The sequence below is a fragment of the Populus alba genome, chromosome 10, assembly GCF_005239225.2.
Source record: "Populus alba chromosome 10, ASM523922v2, whole genome shotgun sequence".
NCBI lineage: Eukaryota > Viridiplantae > Streptophyta > Magnoliopsida > Malpighiales > Salicaceae > Populus > Populus alba.
In genome coordinates this window covers 19,535,700-19,552,707 of record NC_133293.1, presented here as the reverse complement: position 1 = coordinate 19,552,707, position 17,008 = coordinate 19,535,700, and the positions used below count along the sequence as shown (strand labels likewise).

Sequence of the window (17,008 nt, the reverse complement as noted above, 5' to 3'; positions counted from 1 at the left end):
CGTAATACATCGAACTATTTCGAGGAGAGATCTTGTTTCCGAGTCCTGGGCACTGGGAAAAAACCTCTGCACATAAAAACAATCTTATTCATTTATTATTATTGGAAAATACCAATAACTACAATGCCACGGTGAATTACAACATGCAATATTAAGTTTGCGTGGATACAACAAAGAACTTGCCCAGAAAAAAATATATTATTTTTTTAATTATAGAAAACAATAAATATTTAAATCATGATAACGAGAAAATACAAACTAGTAATATCTATTCTAACTTGTTTGTTTAACCTCTAATTCCCGATTACATGATGTTCAGACCTCGAAATTGATTTTTAATCCAGATATATCAGCTTCTTCACGGACAAAATCAATGGAAACTCAACAAAATCTCAAAAAGCTTACTTGGATTCGGATCCAAACCAAGCACGAGAAAACACAAATCATCTTTCTCCCCTGGTAATTCAAGACTCAGCACCATTTCAAGCGAGCAAGTATTTTTTCTAAGAAAAAAAAACGCATGCCATGTCATCGATCCGCTTCATTACAAACATCGTAATCTTGACCGGCCATTCAAAAACAAATGGCCCAAAGTTCTCCTCAAAACAATTGTCTCGGATCGACCACGATGGACAATCCCTTGCGTGTCCCTATAAATATAACCTATACCGTCTTTTACCGTCACACAAAATCCCACGCATCTTTCTTTCTCGATCTCGATTCTAAGTTTGCACTTACGGTATTTCTCTCTCTCATTATCTGTCACCTATGTTTTTTGTACTCGTTTTTTGGGTGTAATTTGATTTTCACTGTGTTGTTCAAAATTCGTTCTAGTTGATCTCTGCTTAAAACGAAAGCTAGGGTTTCATTTGATTTTGGACATCTAAAATAAAGATTCGAATCAGCACCTGTATATATTAATTATGGTGAAGTGTGTTTTGATTCTTCCGTTCTCAGCTGGTGTTTTTGTTTATTTTTCATTAAAGCTGCTTGTTTGGTCACTAAGATAACGCGAGAAAATATTGATGTTCAAGAAATGTGTTTTGATTTTCTTTTCCTTCACTAATCGTGAAAATTTTAGTTTTTCCAATTTGGTATGTGCTTGTTTGCTGAGAAAATGCAAGAGTTTGTCGTCATTTTTCGTGCTTGGTCTCAATTTCTTGGGTTTTGTTTTTTTATTTAAATCGCTATCATGTGCTAACGATTCTCACATCGAATCTTTTCAGCAGATCTTCTAATTAGCTAGAAAAACATGTCTGGACGTGGAAAGGGAGGCAAGGGCCTGGGAAAGGGAGGAGCCAAGCGTCATCGCAAGGTCCTCCGTGATAACATTCAAGGTATCACAAAGCCTGCAATACGCCGTCTTGCTCGTAGGGGTGGGGTCAAGCGTATCAGTGGCTTGATCTATGAAGAGACTCGTGGTGTGCTCAAGATCTTCCTCGAGAATGTTATCAGAGACGCCGTGACCTACACCGAGCATGCTCGCCGCAAGACCGTTACTGCCATGGATGTGGTGTATGCCCTCAAGAGGCAGGGAAGGACTCTGTATGGGTTCGGTGGTTAGGGCTTTTGATTTTAAAATAGAAGTCTTGCTGTCAAGAAAGGGTTCTTAGGGATTGGTTTTAGATTTGCTAATCAGGTTTTGTTAGGTACTATTTTGTAATTATAAGTGCGTGAAGGGTTAATGTTGATTATTTTTTTGGAATGAAAATGGTGGTGTTTCGATTCAACTTTTGATGGGCTTGTGTTTTTTTATTTTACGGGCTCGACTTTCTTTGCTTGATTTAACTGAAACCTAAATTAAAGAAACGTGATTAATATAAAATCTGAGATGTGTCCATTTAAGTTTGTGTGGACAATGCTTCCCTCGATAGCCGGTGTGTTTGGTTACACTGTCTAATATAAAAATATTTTTAAAATATAATGTCAAAATGATGATGTAATAGTTTTTCTCGTAACATTATGAGGATGTTTAGAAATATGGTAATGATTATTTTTTATTTTGAAATATATTAAAATAATATATTTTTTTATTTTTTAAAAATTACTTTTATATTATCATATCAAAATGATATAAAAATATTAAAAATATATTAATTAAAAATAAAATAAAATGTTTTTAAATTTTTAAAACACTTTGGACCTTAAGGCTATGCGGTCAATGCTTGATATGTTATCCAAGTGTTTGGGTTTTGCCTTGACCTTTTTTGAAGATACTGCTATGAAGATGATTGCACCAAGGAAGATCCACTGCCACAGGAGAGCTTCAGGAAGTTGGCAATTCCGGTTCCTTAAAAGCAGCACCATGTAAGATTGTTTGTTACATAGCTAAAAAACTAATGGACACAGAGAACCCACCGCAAGTGTTGCCCAGTGGCTGCGTTTACAGCACTAAGGTTCAATTTTCTCATGTGATATAAAGATGCCTCTTAGCCACATTGTTGCCACTAATTTGATTAGTTTGACTTCTTTTTTTTCTTTTTTTCTGGCTTTGCAGGCACTTGAAGAAATGCCCAAGAGAAACAATGGTAAAATAACCTGTCCAAGGACAGGTTGGTGAAGGCATATATATCATAATTTGCTTCTTGAAGCAAACTCGGTGATTCATGAGAAATATCCTTTGTGCTGGGCACTGAAATTGTTTTGAGTTCCAGCATGTTCAGTGATTCATGAGAAACAGACTTGAGTTGATCTGCAATTGCGATTTTGAAGCTTTGCAATTTCTGCATGTTGCTCTGATCCAGAATGCAGGTAGTAGCGCTAATGAGTTAAAATAGAAAAACTAGGTCTTAACCTGATTTTATTGGGTTATCCAAGTCACGAATCAACAGTGTTTTACCGGGTTTTAGCTCATCCTAATTCTTTAACTTATCTAGATCAGTCTAGCTACCAAGTTAATCAAATCCTCCATCAACATCAACATATTAGGTTCGAGTATAATACCTATGTGCCAAACACGGTATTGGGCATCTAACCTCCATGAACATTCTGCTCTTATTTTACCTTGTCATTCCCGACCACTTCCGAAGGCGCTGGCATCATCATTGAAGGTGGAATGCTGTAACAATGGCAGCACAGTAATCATAATAACGAAAACAAAGAAAGTGATAGTGCAAATTACCGTGCTATGCACTTCTCCGAGCTCGGGTAGGCAGCTGATGCCAGGGTCCCTCTCTGATTCCGGCAGGAAATACAGATACAGGCCATCAATTTTGTTATATTTCCTCATAATTTTAGCAGAGAAGTCGGAAATAGCAATGCCAGTAAAAGCACATCTATGCAGCTTCACATAATTGTTCCCTGCAGCCTGCTTTCTATCAGAAGAATAAAGTAACATAATTGATTTCACCTGCCCTCTTTTCTGCTCAATCAAAATGACAATAACAAGCTTTGCAGCATTCCCAACTTCGAAATAACAAGCGAGCAAACTTTTTAGAAACATCTCTCGTCAGGCAAGGGATCGGTATTAAGAGGATTTGAACAGAAAAAATTATAATAATACACTTAAAAAAAAAGGTTATTAAGGTGTTTTATTATTTATGTAAACAGTTAATTACCTTATTAATAACACTGTTTGGAAACGTTATGCAAATATCGTTCCATAAAAATTTTAATATTATTTTTGTTAAAAATTAATTTTTTTATATATTTTAGATCTAATCTTAAAAATAATTTTTAATAGATAAAAAAATATCATTTTAATATATTTTAACATAAAAAAATACTTTAAAAAAACTGTAATTATACTCCCAAATAAATCTACAACTAACTGCCATGGTTGAGTTGGCTAGCATGCGGATAAACATTGGGGTCGTGTGTTTTGAGAGCTAATAGGAGCACAAATTTTCTCAATTCTGATAGGCGACTCGAGTTTTTTGTTTTTAATAAAAAACAAGGGACGTATTGACATGTCGTTTGTCTCTCCAGTATAAAAAAATAAATAACAGGCGCAAAGGGCTGACACTTTGCTTCTTTATTTTTATTTTTATTTTTATTTTTTTAAGTATTTTTTTTATACGAAGAGAATTTACGAGATACACTTATTTTTTATTCAATACATGTTTCTCAGATACCATTATAAATTTTTATTTTAGTTTTAATATATTTTTTTCAATTAGTATGTTTATGATCTGAAAATAATAATATCAATAATAAATTTTTTGGATTGCTTGTTCACTTGATTTAACAATTATAAAAAGTTTTTTTGTAAATAAAAATAATAATTTTAATTAAAAATATTATGCTAACTAAGATAAATAATACAAATATTAATATATTTTTAGATTTAATGGCAATAACAACATATTTTCCAAGGCCTCTATTTTTTCTTTTACTTTTAAAAAAAAATTAGATCTCTCTACGTAGTAAAGTGAACATACAAACCAGTAACATCTAGATTGACCTGCTCGTTTAACCTCTAATTCCCGATTACATGATGTTCAAACCTCGAAATTGATTTTCAATCCAGATTTATCACCTTCTTCACGGACAAAATCATTTTAAATTCAAACAAAATCTCAAAAAGCTTACTTGGATTCGGATCCAAACCAAGCACGAGAAAACACAAATCATCTTTCTCCCCTGGTAATTCAAGACCCAGCACCATTACCAGCGAGCAAGTATTTTTCAAAAAAGAAAAAACGCATGCCATGTCATCGATCCGCTCCATTACAAACATCATAATCTTGACCGTCCATTCAAAGCCAAATGGCCCAAAGTTATCTTCAAAACACTTGTCTCGGATCGACCGCGATGGACAATCCCTTGCGTGTCCCTTATAAATATAATCTGTACCGTCTTTCACCGTCGCACGAAATTCCACATATCTTTCTTTCTCGATCTCGATTCCAACCTGGACATTCAATTCCAAGTCTGCTCTATCGGTATTTCTCTCTCTCATTATTTTTCACCTCTGTTTTCTGTACTCGTTTCTGGGTCTAATTTGATTTTCACTGCGTGATTTCGCTTACAAAATTCGTTCTAGTTAATCTCTGCTTAAAACGAAGGCTAGGGTTTCATTTGATTTTGGACATCTAAAATCAAGATTCGAATCAGCACCTGAATATATTAATTACGGTGAAGTGTGTTTCGATTAGTCCGTTCTCAGCTTGTGTTTTTGTTTATTTTTTATTAACGCTTTTTGTTCGGTCAGTAATAAAAAGCGAGAAAATATTGATGTTCGAGAAATGAGTTTTGATTTTTTGCTAATCGTGAAAATTTTGAGCTTTCCCTATTTGATACGTGTTTGTTTGCTGAGAAAATGCGGGAGTTTATCGAAAATTTTCGTGCTCGGTCTCAATTTCTTGGGTTTTGTTTTTTTTTATTATTTAAATCGCTATCAAGTGGTAACGATTCTCATGTCGAATCTTTTCCACAGATCTTCTCGTTAGCTAGAAAAACATGTCTGGACGTGGAAAGGGAGGCAAGGGCCTGGGAAAGGGAGGAGCCAAGCGTCATCGCAAGGTGCTTCGTGATAACATTCAAGGTATCACAAAGCCTGCAATACGCCGTCTTGCTCGTAGGGGTGGGGTCAAGCGTATCAGTGGCTTGATCTATGAAGAGACTCGTGGTGTGCTCAAGATCTTCCTCGAGAATGTTATCAGAGACGCCGTGACCTACACCGAGCATGCTCGCCGCAAGACCGTTACTGCCATGGATGTGGTGTATGCCCTCAAGAGGCAGGGAAGGACTCTGTATGGGTTCGGTGGTTAGGGCTTTTGATTTAAAATAAAAGTCTTGCTGTCAAGAAAAGGGCTTCTGAGGGATGGGGTTTAGATTTGCTAATCAGGTTTTTTTAGGTACTACTTTTGTAAGTATAAGTGCGTGATGGGTTAATGTTGAATTTAATTTTTTTTTTTTTTTTGTGGAATGGAAATGGTTCTGTTTCCAACTTTCGATAGGCTTGTGTTTTTTATTTTACGGGCTCGACTTTCTGTGCTTGATTCGACTGATTATGATTAATATTAATATAGTTGCGGTAGTTAATATTTTTATTTGAAAATGTATTAAAATAATATTTTTTTATATTTTGAAAGTTATTTTAAATATTAATATTTTTAAAAAGGTGTTTCTAAAATGTAAAAACAGGAAAAAATCTGAGATGTGGCAAAAACGCAAGTTTTTGTGGACCATGCTTCCCTCCACACGTCGTTGTGTTTGGTTTGTGAGGTTGTGGGCGGGTTTCATCGATGTTGAAAACATCAACATAAAACAGAATGGAAAACGTTCATGGAAAGTCCAATAACATATGCTTCGCCGCCTACTTGCTCTCCTGTCTTGGGCGCATCGCTTTAATTAAAACTTTGGTAACAGAAGAATCGATGGCATCTTTACTTTTCCTTTATTTTTTTCTTTTCATATTATAGAATCCATTGAAAGAGCCAAATGAAAATCGAAAATAATTTTTGTTTTGCCAGAGAAATATCATTCTTATTTATCTATAAAAAGATCCAAAAAAATAAAATAAACTATTTAGAAAATCTTTTTTCATCAATTTAAGTTTTTTCTATTTTTTTTAAATGTTAATATTAAATATATTAAAGTACAAATGAGGTGTTAGAATGAATTTTTTTATTGAAGTGCACGTAATAAAAAAACCTTATTTATATTATTAAAAATTATATTATTAATTTAGCTTTTTTAAATGATTTTTGCCATTGAAAGTGTTCCATGAGGATGTTCCTTTGTGCCTTAGGCCGTGTTTGATTGCAGGAAAGTGAATTCCTGGAATTCACTTTCCTGCTTTTCCTATGTTTGGCGGCGATAAAGGAAAATAATAAAAGGAAACTGAATTCCATCCACCTAGAATTAATAACGTGCTCGAAGGAAAGTGTTTTCCTTCTGTTAGAAAAGGAAAACACTTTCCTTTCGGCGTGCGCCTTCACTTGCTACAGTGGCAAGCGATATAATTCACTTGCCACAGTAGTCAGTGATATAATTCACTTGCACTGTAGCAAGTGAATTATAATTCACTTGCACTGTAGCAAGTGATATAATTCACTTTCCACTGTGTCAAGTGAATTATAATTCGCTTGCCACGGTACAAAGTGAATTATAATTTGCTTTGGGTTTTTGATTAAATCAAAGTTTAATTAATTCCTCAAACTAATTAATTCTTCAATTAAACTCTTGATTTCATTAATTAAAATAATCTAAATTTTAATTAAATCAATTCTCCAGTTAAACCCTTGATTTAATTAATTAAACTAGTCAAGAGTTTAATTAAATCTTTAAACTTCCAATCATGTTGCCCTTAACCCAAATTTTAATTAATCCTTCATTTATTTTATTTTTATTTTTCATCATCTTTTTTTTTTTAATAATAAAAATAAAAAGGTCAAAAATTGGGTTATGATAATTGTAAGTGATTAAATATTTTATATTAAATATTTTATATATATTAGATAAACTTGAAAAAAAAATTTAATTCATTAATAAATTATTTTTCCAGTTCATTTTCCATAACACAACCAAACACTGGAAAGTATTTTCCAGTTCATTTTCCATAACACTACCAAACATCGGAAAATACTTTTCCGGAATTCACTTTCCAGGAATTTACTTTCCCCGAAATTCACTTTCCAAAAGGAAGCTACTTTCCTGCAAACAAACGGAGCCTTAATCTTGCAAGCAATTTTGTCATGACGTGGAAAGCAAGGATCAAGGAAGTGTTATCAAATAGTGTTAGATGTTACGATTGTGGTTGTTTTTAAATATAATTTTATTTGTAAATAAATTAAAATTATATATATATATATTTTTTAACACTAATACATTAAAAAAACATTATTTTTTTTAATTGTATGGCTGTGAAAGCAAATAGTATCTATCAATAATTAAAAAGCCAGTGTAATGTGGTCCTCCCTAATAAACATACTTTTGTCATGGGATATTATCACTTGAGGTATCGTCTTTTAGGTGGTAGATTGATTTTGATAGAACTGCCAAAGGAATGATGAGAGCTAAAAGGGTGCATAATGTATAATTAAAAGGTTCTTTAATCGTTTCTTGCAAATGGGTATTGGAATCTTTATTCACCCCTGCTTCTGCCCACCAACCAAAAGCCAAACAGCATCCAAAAAAAAAACACAAAGAACCTGTTTGAAAACCAATTCAATTCTTATTTTTAAAAAAATTAATTTTTTTTATATATTTTGTATTATTTTAATGAAAGTATTTTAAAAATAAAAAATATTATTTTAATATAAAAAATATTTTAAAAAATAAAAATAATAACATTTCTAAACATGCCAAAAACAAGTGAGGCTTGAAAGTCAGCAGTAACAATCTTAAAAATGTCCGGAAAAAAACATTGGAAGTAGGAAGTCAATAATGGCCGGCAAAGGTGTGGTTGAGGGTCCTACTCACATTGAAGATTTCCAAAACTTTAAACACGTGTCAATAATCCGTTTAGTCTCGGGTCCCCTTGGCGTGTTCAATACACTAACAGCCACAACAAAAACAAAAAAGTCAAATTACAAGAAAGACCGCGGTTACTTTATTAGCCCTAACCCTGAGCAACAACTTATCAAAGCAATCTTTGATTCCCCTGCTCTCTCTCTCTCTCTCTCTCTCTCTCTATCTATCTATCTATGTTTTTTCCAAGAAGTTGCAAAGAAACATCTTGAACTCTTCTCTCTCCAAAATCACTCACACTCGTTCTCAAATCAGGTAATAATCTGTTTGTGTTTTTATTTTAATTAATCAAAACCCTCGTATTCTCCGATTCCTAGTTGGAGGGTTGATTTTTCTCCTTTTCTGTTATCTTCCCCGAAACGGTCTTCACTCTTTTTTGTTTTTTTTCAATCCTGGTTTCAAATACTTCTGTCCATGGAGTATAGATTATCTAATCAAATGTTCAAAAGGACGTTTTAAGGAGACTGCTGTCCTTTTTTTGAATATTGATTAATTTATTTGTGGATTTGAAAGTGAAATGTTTGCATCTGTGCTAATCTCTGATTTTAATATGTAATTAATTCAGTTTTTTCTTTCTTTCGGCTTATAATCTGACGTGTCTGTTTCAATAGTAGTAGTTAGTCATCGATGATTGTAATTTTAGGTCAACTTGTTATTGTGTAACTCACAGTCTAATTGATGGATTTGGGCTTCAGTTACTTCTATTGATTGCTGCGTTAGCTATCGTTTATATAGTTTTTTTTATAGATTTGGATATCAATGACACTATTAAGATGAGAGTGTTGAGGTTAGCTATCTAGATTATTTTGATTATGAAATTCTTACTGGGTTTTATGATAACCCACCCATGATATGGATCTAGTTTGATATTTTCATGATCAATTAGTGTACTTCCTTTTGTTTTTTTCTGCTTTTCTGGAATCTATTTAGGACTAATGAAGGAGATGGGTAGTTTTGTCGTGTTGTGCTGTCTGCAGGTGCTAACTACCCGTAGCAATAACTTTTCTTGGTGCTAAAAGACTAAGAGAAACTGACTGATTTTAGTCATTGAAAATAATAAATTTGCTAACTTTGTTTCAGTAATTATTGGGGTTGGATTTGAAGGCAACTCAGGATATATTGTTGGGGATTAATCCATGAATTATTTTTGTTAAGGTATTGAAAAGGGTTGTGAACGTGCAAACTTTGAAGTGATGCCGGTGACAGGAAATGAAGAGGTGTTTATTTTCTTTCTGAGTTGCTGTTAAGTAACATTAGAGAACATTTAAAATGTTTTTCCCTTTGATATTGATTCATTAATCTCTTGTTGGCAGGCTGGGGTTAAACCCCTTGCATGGCAGTCCAGTCTTAACATTGCAGGTGTTCCTATCAAGAAAAGGAGGTTCATTTGGCCTCCTTCTCCTCCACGAGGAGAACAATCTGTGCCACTGGTGGAAAATGATTCTGTGCAGAAAGAACCTGGCAGAACATTTGTGGAGTCAACTCTGTCCAATGCTAGTGTTGCAGCAAGTTCTGATTTATGCAATCCATGTGAGAATTCTGTACTTGAAGAAAATAAGAACAGGTTGGACGGCATTGTCCTGATGAACATTGCGAACTGCTCGGTAGGTAAAGTTGAAGAACTGAACCAAACAATCCAGTCTGATTCTCTGGCTGAATTTGGAAAAGAAGAGAAGCTTGTGGTGGCAGAAAAGTATGGCCAAGCAACGCTGATTTCAGCAAAAAATGAGTTGAATATAGAAGACAGTAAAGGTAAAGAGATACACAGCCAACAAATTTCAGATGGAAAGTGTAAATCGGAGACACCTATAGTTTCAGAAACTTCTCAGTTTTCTTTAGGTTTAAAGGAACATGATGTTTTGTCGTTCGAATGTTATAGCAATGTTGGCAGTCAAAATCATGAAAATGCAGGAGCTGTTTCATCGAATTTGTCTTTAAGCAAGGGTGAGTCCGGTATTCAGCACAAAATGTACAATATCCTGGCTACTGACAGCACTGATCTACGGACTAACAGATCAAACTGGGACTTGAATACTACTGCAGATACATGGGATGGTTCTACCAGTGATGAGCATGCTGCTCAAGTAACTGCTGATGCGTGGAACAGAGTTGGTGTTATACATGATATTACTACAGGAATAATTGGAACTGGTATTGCTAAAGAAAGGCAACTCCTTGATGGGAGTGAGTGCAGATTGAGTTTTCCCCAAACATTCTCAGAGTGTGCCAAGGAGTGTACTTCTGAGGATTCTCTTCATCTACGTCTCAGTCCATCATTTCCATCGTTTAACTTAAGCAAGGAATCTTCCAGCTCTTCTGCTAACAAAGAAAGCCAGGTTATTCCTAATATTAACTTGCCTGGTGTCTTGTTGTCGGCAGGCAATGCAACCATGGTTAACTCTAGGACCATAAAATCAGAACCTTTTGATGGGAGCTTCAAACATGATCTTGGAGGAGCTAAAGTCAATCCATTTGATTTTTTCGTGAAGCGTGAGTTAGTTGAGAAGGGTAGTCCAGAAACCGCAAAGTCCTCAGCTTTTGTTTCTCTGAAATTAGCTGGTCAGGGTTTCATAAAACCCGAACCATTTCCTGATGGTAAACCAGAAATTCCCAGGATGATAGAGGGGGTGTCAATCCAACCTGATAAACATGTGCTGCAAGGCCATGATACTGGAGGGCAAGCTCCTTGCTCGACTGGTAAACAAGTGCTGCAAGGCCAGGACACTGGAGGGCACGCTCCTTGCTCGACTAGTAAACAAGAGCTGCAAGGTCAGGATACTGGTGGGCAAGCTCCTTCCTGTTCAACAAATGACTGGGCGAGGGAAGGTCAAGATATCTTAGCAAAACCTACTTGTTCAACAGGTTTGTCTATAAGTGGCAACGCGTCAGAATGTTTAGAGCATACCAAATGTGCTGAAGGTGTGCTTCTTAGGAAGGAGATTGTAAAGGAAGCATGTGAAAGTGCTGGGCAGGTTTCTTCAGAAATGGTCTATATACCTGTGGGTCACAGTGGCAATGAATTAAATGCTTCTGTTAAGATAGATACTGCAATTACCGAGGGCAGAAATGTGGATATTCCTGAGCAGTGTGAACTGAATTTTACAGAGGAAGTCCCTGCAGGTTCACATGGAAATGATGAGGGTTCAGTAACTGATGAGGAAAAGATCAACTTGTCTGGTGATATGCTAGAAGAAGATACGTATGGCTCTGGCTATGAGTCTGACGGTCATTCTATGGCTATGGATATTGAAGAAGAGCATCGAGAACACGAGTATGAAGATGGTGAGGTCCAAGATCCGCGCCTGCAGGCTGTGACAGAGTGTCAGAAATTTGAGGGAAAAGATGTTAGTCATGGTAATTGTGGTAATTCTGAGCATGAAAAGGTAAACTCTGAACTTGCTGTTGCTGGTCATCATATTTCATCCCATGTTGAGGAAAATGACTCTAAAATAAAAGTTTCGGAAAACAATGAAGATACTGTGAAAGAATGTATCACCACAACCACTGAAGATGCTGATAATGCTATTATGAAAAACTCATCAACAGTTGAGATTCCATCTTGTGGGGAAGATCAAGAGAGGGCAACCACAATCATTCAAAGAAAATCACTCGACACATCTGGACAGAAAGATGATCTGATGGGCCCGGGGGCAGATTTGTCACCTGTACAAGGCATTACTGGAGCTCAAGGAACTTTAGTTTCTATTGAGCAAAGTTCAGACAAGAACACTAAAACAAATGATGTGGAAAAGAATGAGTTGCCTGAGGTAGAAGCATCTTTAAATGGTCGTGATATGGCTAAGGATGTCAGCAGTGGCCGGAGTAGGATTATAAACTTGTCTCGAGCTTCTAATTCATCATCTCCTGGCAAGACAAGATCTATATCAGGCAGGACTTTGCCATCACATCGAGAAAGATTACCTGATATGCTGCTTGAGAGTGGTAAACTGCATCCCCGAGGGAGGTGATTATTTGTTATTTTATTTCTCTCTTATGCTCCATTTTTTGACTGTCTAGTATATGTTTTATAGTCTGATTTTCTTCCATGGTGATTTATCTCAGGGACGAAAATTATTTTGATGGCCCACGCAGATTCCCAAGAGAGAGGCATCAAGAGCATTTCCCCAGAAACTCTAGAATGAATTTTGTCCATGGTAGAGGGAGGATGTCCAGTCGGATTGACACTCTACGTGGTGACAGGGATTCTGAACGTAACTATGCTTCAGAAATTTATACTGGTTCATCAGATTTTGCTGTTCGCAGACATAAATATGCTTCTGCTGTTGCTGAGGCAGATTCTTCTGTTAATTATAATATTGGACCAGATGGTGCATTTGTAGGTACTGCTCGAGGAGGGAGAAAATTATTGGATGATGAGACACCACTTTTCCGCCATGTACCCTCAAGGAGGCGGTCTCCTAGAGGGAGATATGGACCCGCTGCTCGGGGCACTCAAATGCTGCATAGAGTTCCTCGAAACATTGGGGAAGATGGTTCTGAAGTTGCTGGAGTAAGGCATGCTGAGAACACGAGGGGATTCCCTGATGATGGTACAGATCATGCATTTACACGTCCCCAACCTTCATATGAAGGGTTAGATGGTCATTTTGTCCAAGGGACTAGGAACTATTCATCTGTTCAGAGAAGGACTCCTCCCCAAGTTCGTTCAAAATCTCCAATTAGATCTCGTTCTCCTTGTCTATGGTCATCTGCCAGAAGAAGATCTCCAGATGGGTTTGGTGCAGCGTCAGAATTTTCTAGTCGGAGATCACCAATTTACAGGATAGGGAGGGTCAGATCACCTGACCATCCTGGTTTTCCCAGGGAAATGGTTGTCAGGAGGAATGGTTCCCCACCATTCTTATCTCGACCTAATGATACAAGGGAAATGGATCTTGGTCGTGATCACGGCCATCCAAGGTCTATCATCTCTAACAGGGGCCAAACAGGAAGGGTTTTGCTTAGAAACGGTAGGAGATTTGGTATTACAGATCTTCGAGAAAGGAGGGATGGAGATGAGTTCTTTGGAGGCCCCATGCACTCTGGCCGATTTCAAGAGCTTGGTGGTGATGGAAATGTTGAAGATAGAAGAAGGTTTAGTGAGAGGCGAGGACCTGTCAGGACATTTAAGCCTTTTAACGGTGCTGATGGTGAAAATTTTCGTCTCAATGCAGTGGATGGTCCTAGACCTCTTAGGTTCTTTCCAGAAGATGATCCAGAGTTCCACGAGAGAGCTAATTTGAGGGAAAGAGAGTTTGATGGGCAGATTAAGAACTGTCCTGGAAATGCACCTAGAAGACCCAGAGGCATTGAAGAGCGGGCAGGAAATTACAGGCATGGTGGTCATGTGTTGGGTGATGATGGGTTTGATGATATTTCACCAATGAAGAGGAAAAGGTTTTAATGGTCAACAGACCAGGACCGCAGGCTTGTTATTTTAGATTATATAGGAGACTAGAGGCAGAATTGCTTGTGGTTACTTGCACAGCTTGATTGATAAATGTCAGATGCCACCTTCATTTAACACTGATACTTTCAGCCATCAGATGACTGTTCTGTCACGTACATAGCTTGTCTCTTTCAGAACTCTATCCACTGGTTTCTTGTTCTCAAGTTCTGGATGTTGGGCCACTTTTCAATTTTCACCTTAGCAAGTTTTATAGTGTCATAATTGTGGCTGCACTTTATGTATGGGCGTGGGATCATTGCAGTTAAAATCAGTGTTTGTATATTCTCCAGTGGATGCCCAGTTTCTCAAAAGTATTTTCAGCTTGGCATGCTGATTATGCTTGGTGGGTTGGAGTAGGTATGCAGCAAGGCGTTGTTGGAACTTGGTCTGATTCTGAAGCCATCAAAGAAGCTTTAATAAAATCAGTAACTTTCTGTTCTTTGCTTTGCTTCACATTCCCTTTGTTATGTTGCCCAAATATGAATATTCCAATCATGTTACCAAATTTGTGCAGCCATCTCATACAGTTACTGCACAGTGCTAAAGTTCTTAGAAAGTACTAATTGTTGCGATCTACTATATGAATAGGGAAATTTTCAGGCGTGCAATTGCTTTGAACTCAACAGTATGAACTGTTGGAAGCTGAAATGTCAGGTGGACTGAGGTAATTCAACTGTTGGAATCTTAGACTTTGCAGAGTTCATGGTTCGTTGTGCTGCAAGTACTCTTACGGGCTCAAGTTTGACTGAACTTTGGTTAAGCTTTTGTCATTTTTCTCATAGGAAGTCTTAAATGCTTTCAAGAGATGTCGGGTGAATACTAGTTACTTGGAGTAGGCTTTCATAGCTGTGCTTTTATTTGTTACTTGAGAAGGCCATGTTGGTGGCCTGTCTAATCTCATGCATTTGCCAGCCATTGAGTTCTGTCCTGATGTCTTGTCTTCAGTGGATTAGATTAAACTACTACCTCCTATTAGGCATTTGCTTGAAAGGGAGCATGTCTGGAAATCTTAGCTTTTCGGGTTGTAATTTCGTGGTTCTCTTTGGAAGGCAGCAAATGACTGCTATGTTGCATGGTGGCTTACGGTGTTTACTGGTAGCTTTATCTGTTCTTTTCGGGAAAACAGCTACCTAGGAATGCTGGGGATAATCTATTTCATTGTTTACACTGAATAGGGTGATTCAGCCACTGCACTCCTGCGATACACTGCTTGTGGTGTGGTATCTACTACTGTATGATTACTGAAACAAAGTACGGTGGGTTTTTTAGAACATATGTTGAATGTGGGTACAGACACGGGGGTTTGTGGTTCTGAAGGTGGTGGTGCAAAACCTCAGGTAAGGCTGTTCCCTTGATTGAACACCCACCTTTACCCGATGTTGATTAATTGGTCCTCGAGGATCGGCAACCAGGTTGAATCATGTCTCGTGATGGCACTGACATCACCTTTGTCATCTTTTCTGTTTTTTTTAATAATGATAAAATTATATATTAATATTAAGTATAATAAGAATGTTGAGTTTTAGCACCAAGAAGCTCATGGACGAGACAAGACGAGCATGGATCATGGATGTTGGGGGACCATGATTTGGTATTTATTAACCATTACTTTAGGGCAATATGTTGACTATTACAAGTCAGTTTGTGGATTGCATGTGGATTGAAAGCTGGACTTTTCGAAATTTGACCATCTCAATTTCCAATAGATGATTAAAAAAAAAAGGCTGGAAATATTTGAAGAGAATCTCTGTCTGCTACCAAAAGAGGAATGCTTTTTGCTAGCAGCCTTGGTGATTTCTTCAATTCTTTTTCCCGCGACTCCTTATTTGGATTGTCATTGTGCAAACAGAGACCGTAAAAAGACCATGACTTAGTGGAGGGGGCAATGATGTTGGCAAGAGCCATGAAGACGAGAATAAAGATCGACTCTGAATCTCATAATTGCACGCGATTTCAACCTTGACATCTGCCGGCAAAAGTTTGCTGCCTGCTCGATAGAAGTTGAATCTTCTGCACGTCAACAACTTGTACGATAAAGATTAGAATTTGTGCCCGTTCTTAATGGTTGGACCAAGCATTTTCCGCCCATTTCTCCTGAATGTTTAAGTCTTGATTGGATGATCCGACTGTCTGGTGATTTCTTAAAAGAATGCCATTGATGGACTCTTTAAACGTGGGAACCAGGGAAAGCTGCAGTGACGAAATACAGCAGTGGTTATATTTCCCTGAGGATAATTTCACCAATATTTAATGTTTTCTCAATTAAGTATACATACCTTTTCAAAACAGCTAATCAATTACTTTCTATTTAATTTTTTTAAATTGCTTTGATGGCAGTAATTTGGAAGGGAAAGTTCCATGAAAGGGTCAGGTAACCCACGTACCATTTACCCCACGACAATATTTAGAAAAAGTCCCTGGTCAAACAAAAAGAACTGAAGTTCCTGTACTCAATTAAAAAAAAAAATTGTGTGCTTGTACTGCAATCATCTCTCTTTCCCCGTATCATCTGTATTCTTGCATTCTAGAGGCCAGCAATTGTAGCGTCTTGAGACTGATTGGGTGGTTTTCTTTAAAGGCGTCGGCCACTGCTGCCCTGGCGAACGCATTACAATGCTCCTTTTTCCAGGGCTCCTAGGGAGTCTGTGGTTTCTTCCAATTTAGAATTCGGTAGGGCTGACTCTAAAAACAGTGACCTGATTATTTTATAAAGGCGTGTTTAGACAGTTCTGAACTTACGTACACGTTCAGACCTGAAGAAGGTTTATGAAGTTTTACTCGTTCCTTCTTTTGAACACTTTTGACGCCAGTAAACCAAAACTAATCGGTTGAAAATTTTGCTCGACTGCTAGCTAGGAGTGGCTTGTTGCAGGAATCTTCAGTTTTTGCATTATTATTTTTCAACTCTGGACATCGCTTGCCCCAACCATAAGAGTCTTGTGTGGTTGTGATGCGACTTTTGTTGCTTTGCCGTACCATTGCATGCAATTGGTAAACGATTCACATTCGGTTTTCAGGGCAATATATATAACAATGGAATAATGCTCCAATGGTTGGTGCCATTCCAATTTAACAAAAGAAAACTCTCCCATTTTCTCAAGACACTTTTCTAAAACTTAGACGTGTGTAAACTTATCATCCTAC

General features: G+C 37.0%; 3 protein-coding genes across 7 annotated transcripts; all 3 read left to right on the top strand.

The window, feature by feature from the left end:
* The first annotated feature begins 588 nt into the window (after positions 1-588).
* LOC118059780 (histone H4) lies at positions 589-1,730 on the top strand. 2 transcript variants are annotated; one of them, XM_073411979.1, is made up of 2 exons: positions 589-739; positions 1,230-1,730. In XM_073411979.1, exon 2 carries the CDS (start codon positions 1,253-1,255, stop codon positions 1,562-1,564), a length of 312 nt encoding a protein of 103 aa, XP_073268080.1. In that variant the 5' UTR covers positions 589-739; positions 1,230-1,252; the 3' UTR covers positions 1,565-1,730. The 2 variants fall into 2 exon arrangements, with proteins under 2 accessions (XP_073268080.1, XP_034928644.2); XM_035072753.2 differs by having other exon boundaries at positions 596-739; positions 1,227-1,730.
* A 2,997-nt stretch (positions 1,731-4,727) lies between these two features.
* On the top strand, positions 4,728-5,993 carry LOC140956045 (histone H4). The gene is made up of 2 exons (XM_073412017.1): positions 4,728-4,883; positions 5,378-5,993. The coding sequence occupies exon 2, from the start codon at positions 5,401-5,403 to the stop codon at positions 5,710-5,712; it is 312 nt and encodes a 103-aa protein (XP_073268118.1). The 5' UTR covers positions 4,728-4,883; positions 5,378-5,400; the 3' UTR covers positions 5,713-5,993.
* Positions 5,994-8,316: 2,323 nt separating this feature from the next.
* LOC118059906 (uncharacterized) lies at positions 8,317-14,303 on the top strand. Of its 4 annotated transcripts, none has more exons than XM_073412016.1 (4): positions 8,317-8,670; positions 9,729-12,379; positions 12,478-12,626; positions 12,756-14,303. In XM_073412016.1, the coding sequence occupies exons 1-4, from the start codon at positions 8,332-8,334 to the stop codon at positions 13,817-13,819; spliced, it is 4,203 nt and encodes a 1,400-aa protein (XP_073268117.1). In that variant the 5' UTR covers positions 8,317-8,331; the 3' UTR covers positions 13,820-14,303. The 4 variants fall into 4 exon arrangements, with proteins under 4 accessions (XP_073268117.1, XP_034928798.1, XP_034928799.1 ...); XM_035072908.2 differs by adding an exon at positions 9,571-9,632 and having other exon boundaries at positions 8,536-8,670; positions 12,478-14,303; XM_035072909.2 differs by adding an exon at positions 9,496-9,632 and having other exon boundaries at positions 8,563-8,670; positions 12,478-14,303.
* The last annotated feature ends 2,705 nt before the right edge of the window (positions 14,304-17,008 follow it).

Bases quoted from the DNA above. Each gene is read 5' to 3' on its own strand.
- LOC118059906 (XM_035072907.2), top strand. From the start codon at position 8,332: ATGGCCGGCAAAGGTGTGGTTGAGGGTCCTACTCACATTGAAGATTTC. The intron at 8,671-9,728 runs GTAATAATCTGT...TCTTGTTGGCAG, and splicing joins CACACTCGTTCTCAAATCAG to GCTGGGGTTAAACCCCTTGC. The intron at 12,380-12,477 runs GTGATTATTTGT...GATTTATCTCAG, and splicing joins AAACTGCATCCCCGAGGGAG to GGACGAAAATTATTTTGATG.
- LOC140956045 (XM_073412017.1), top strand. From the start codon at position 5,401: ATGTCTGGACGTGGAAAGGGAGGCAAGGGCCTGGGAAAGGGAGGAGCC.
- LOC118059780 (XM_073411979.1), top strand. From the start codon at position 1,253: ATGTCTGGACGTGGAAAGGGAGGCAAGGGCCTGGGAAAGGGAGGAGCC.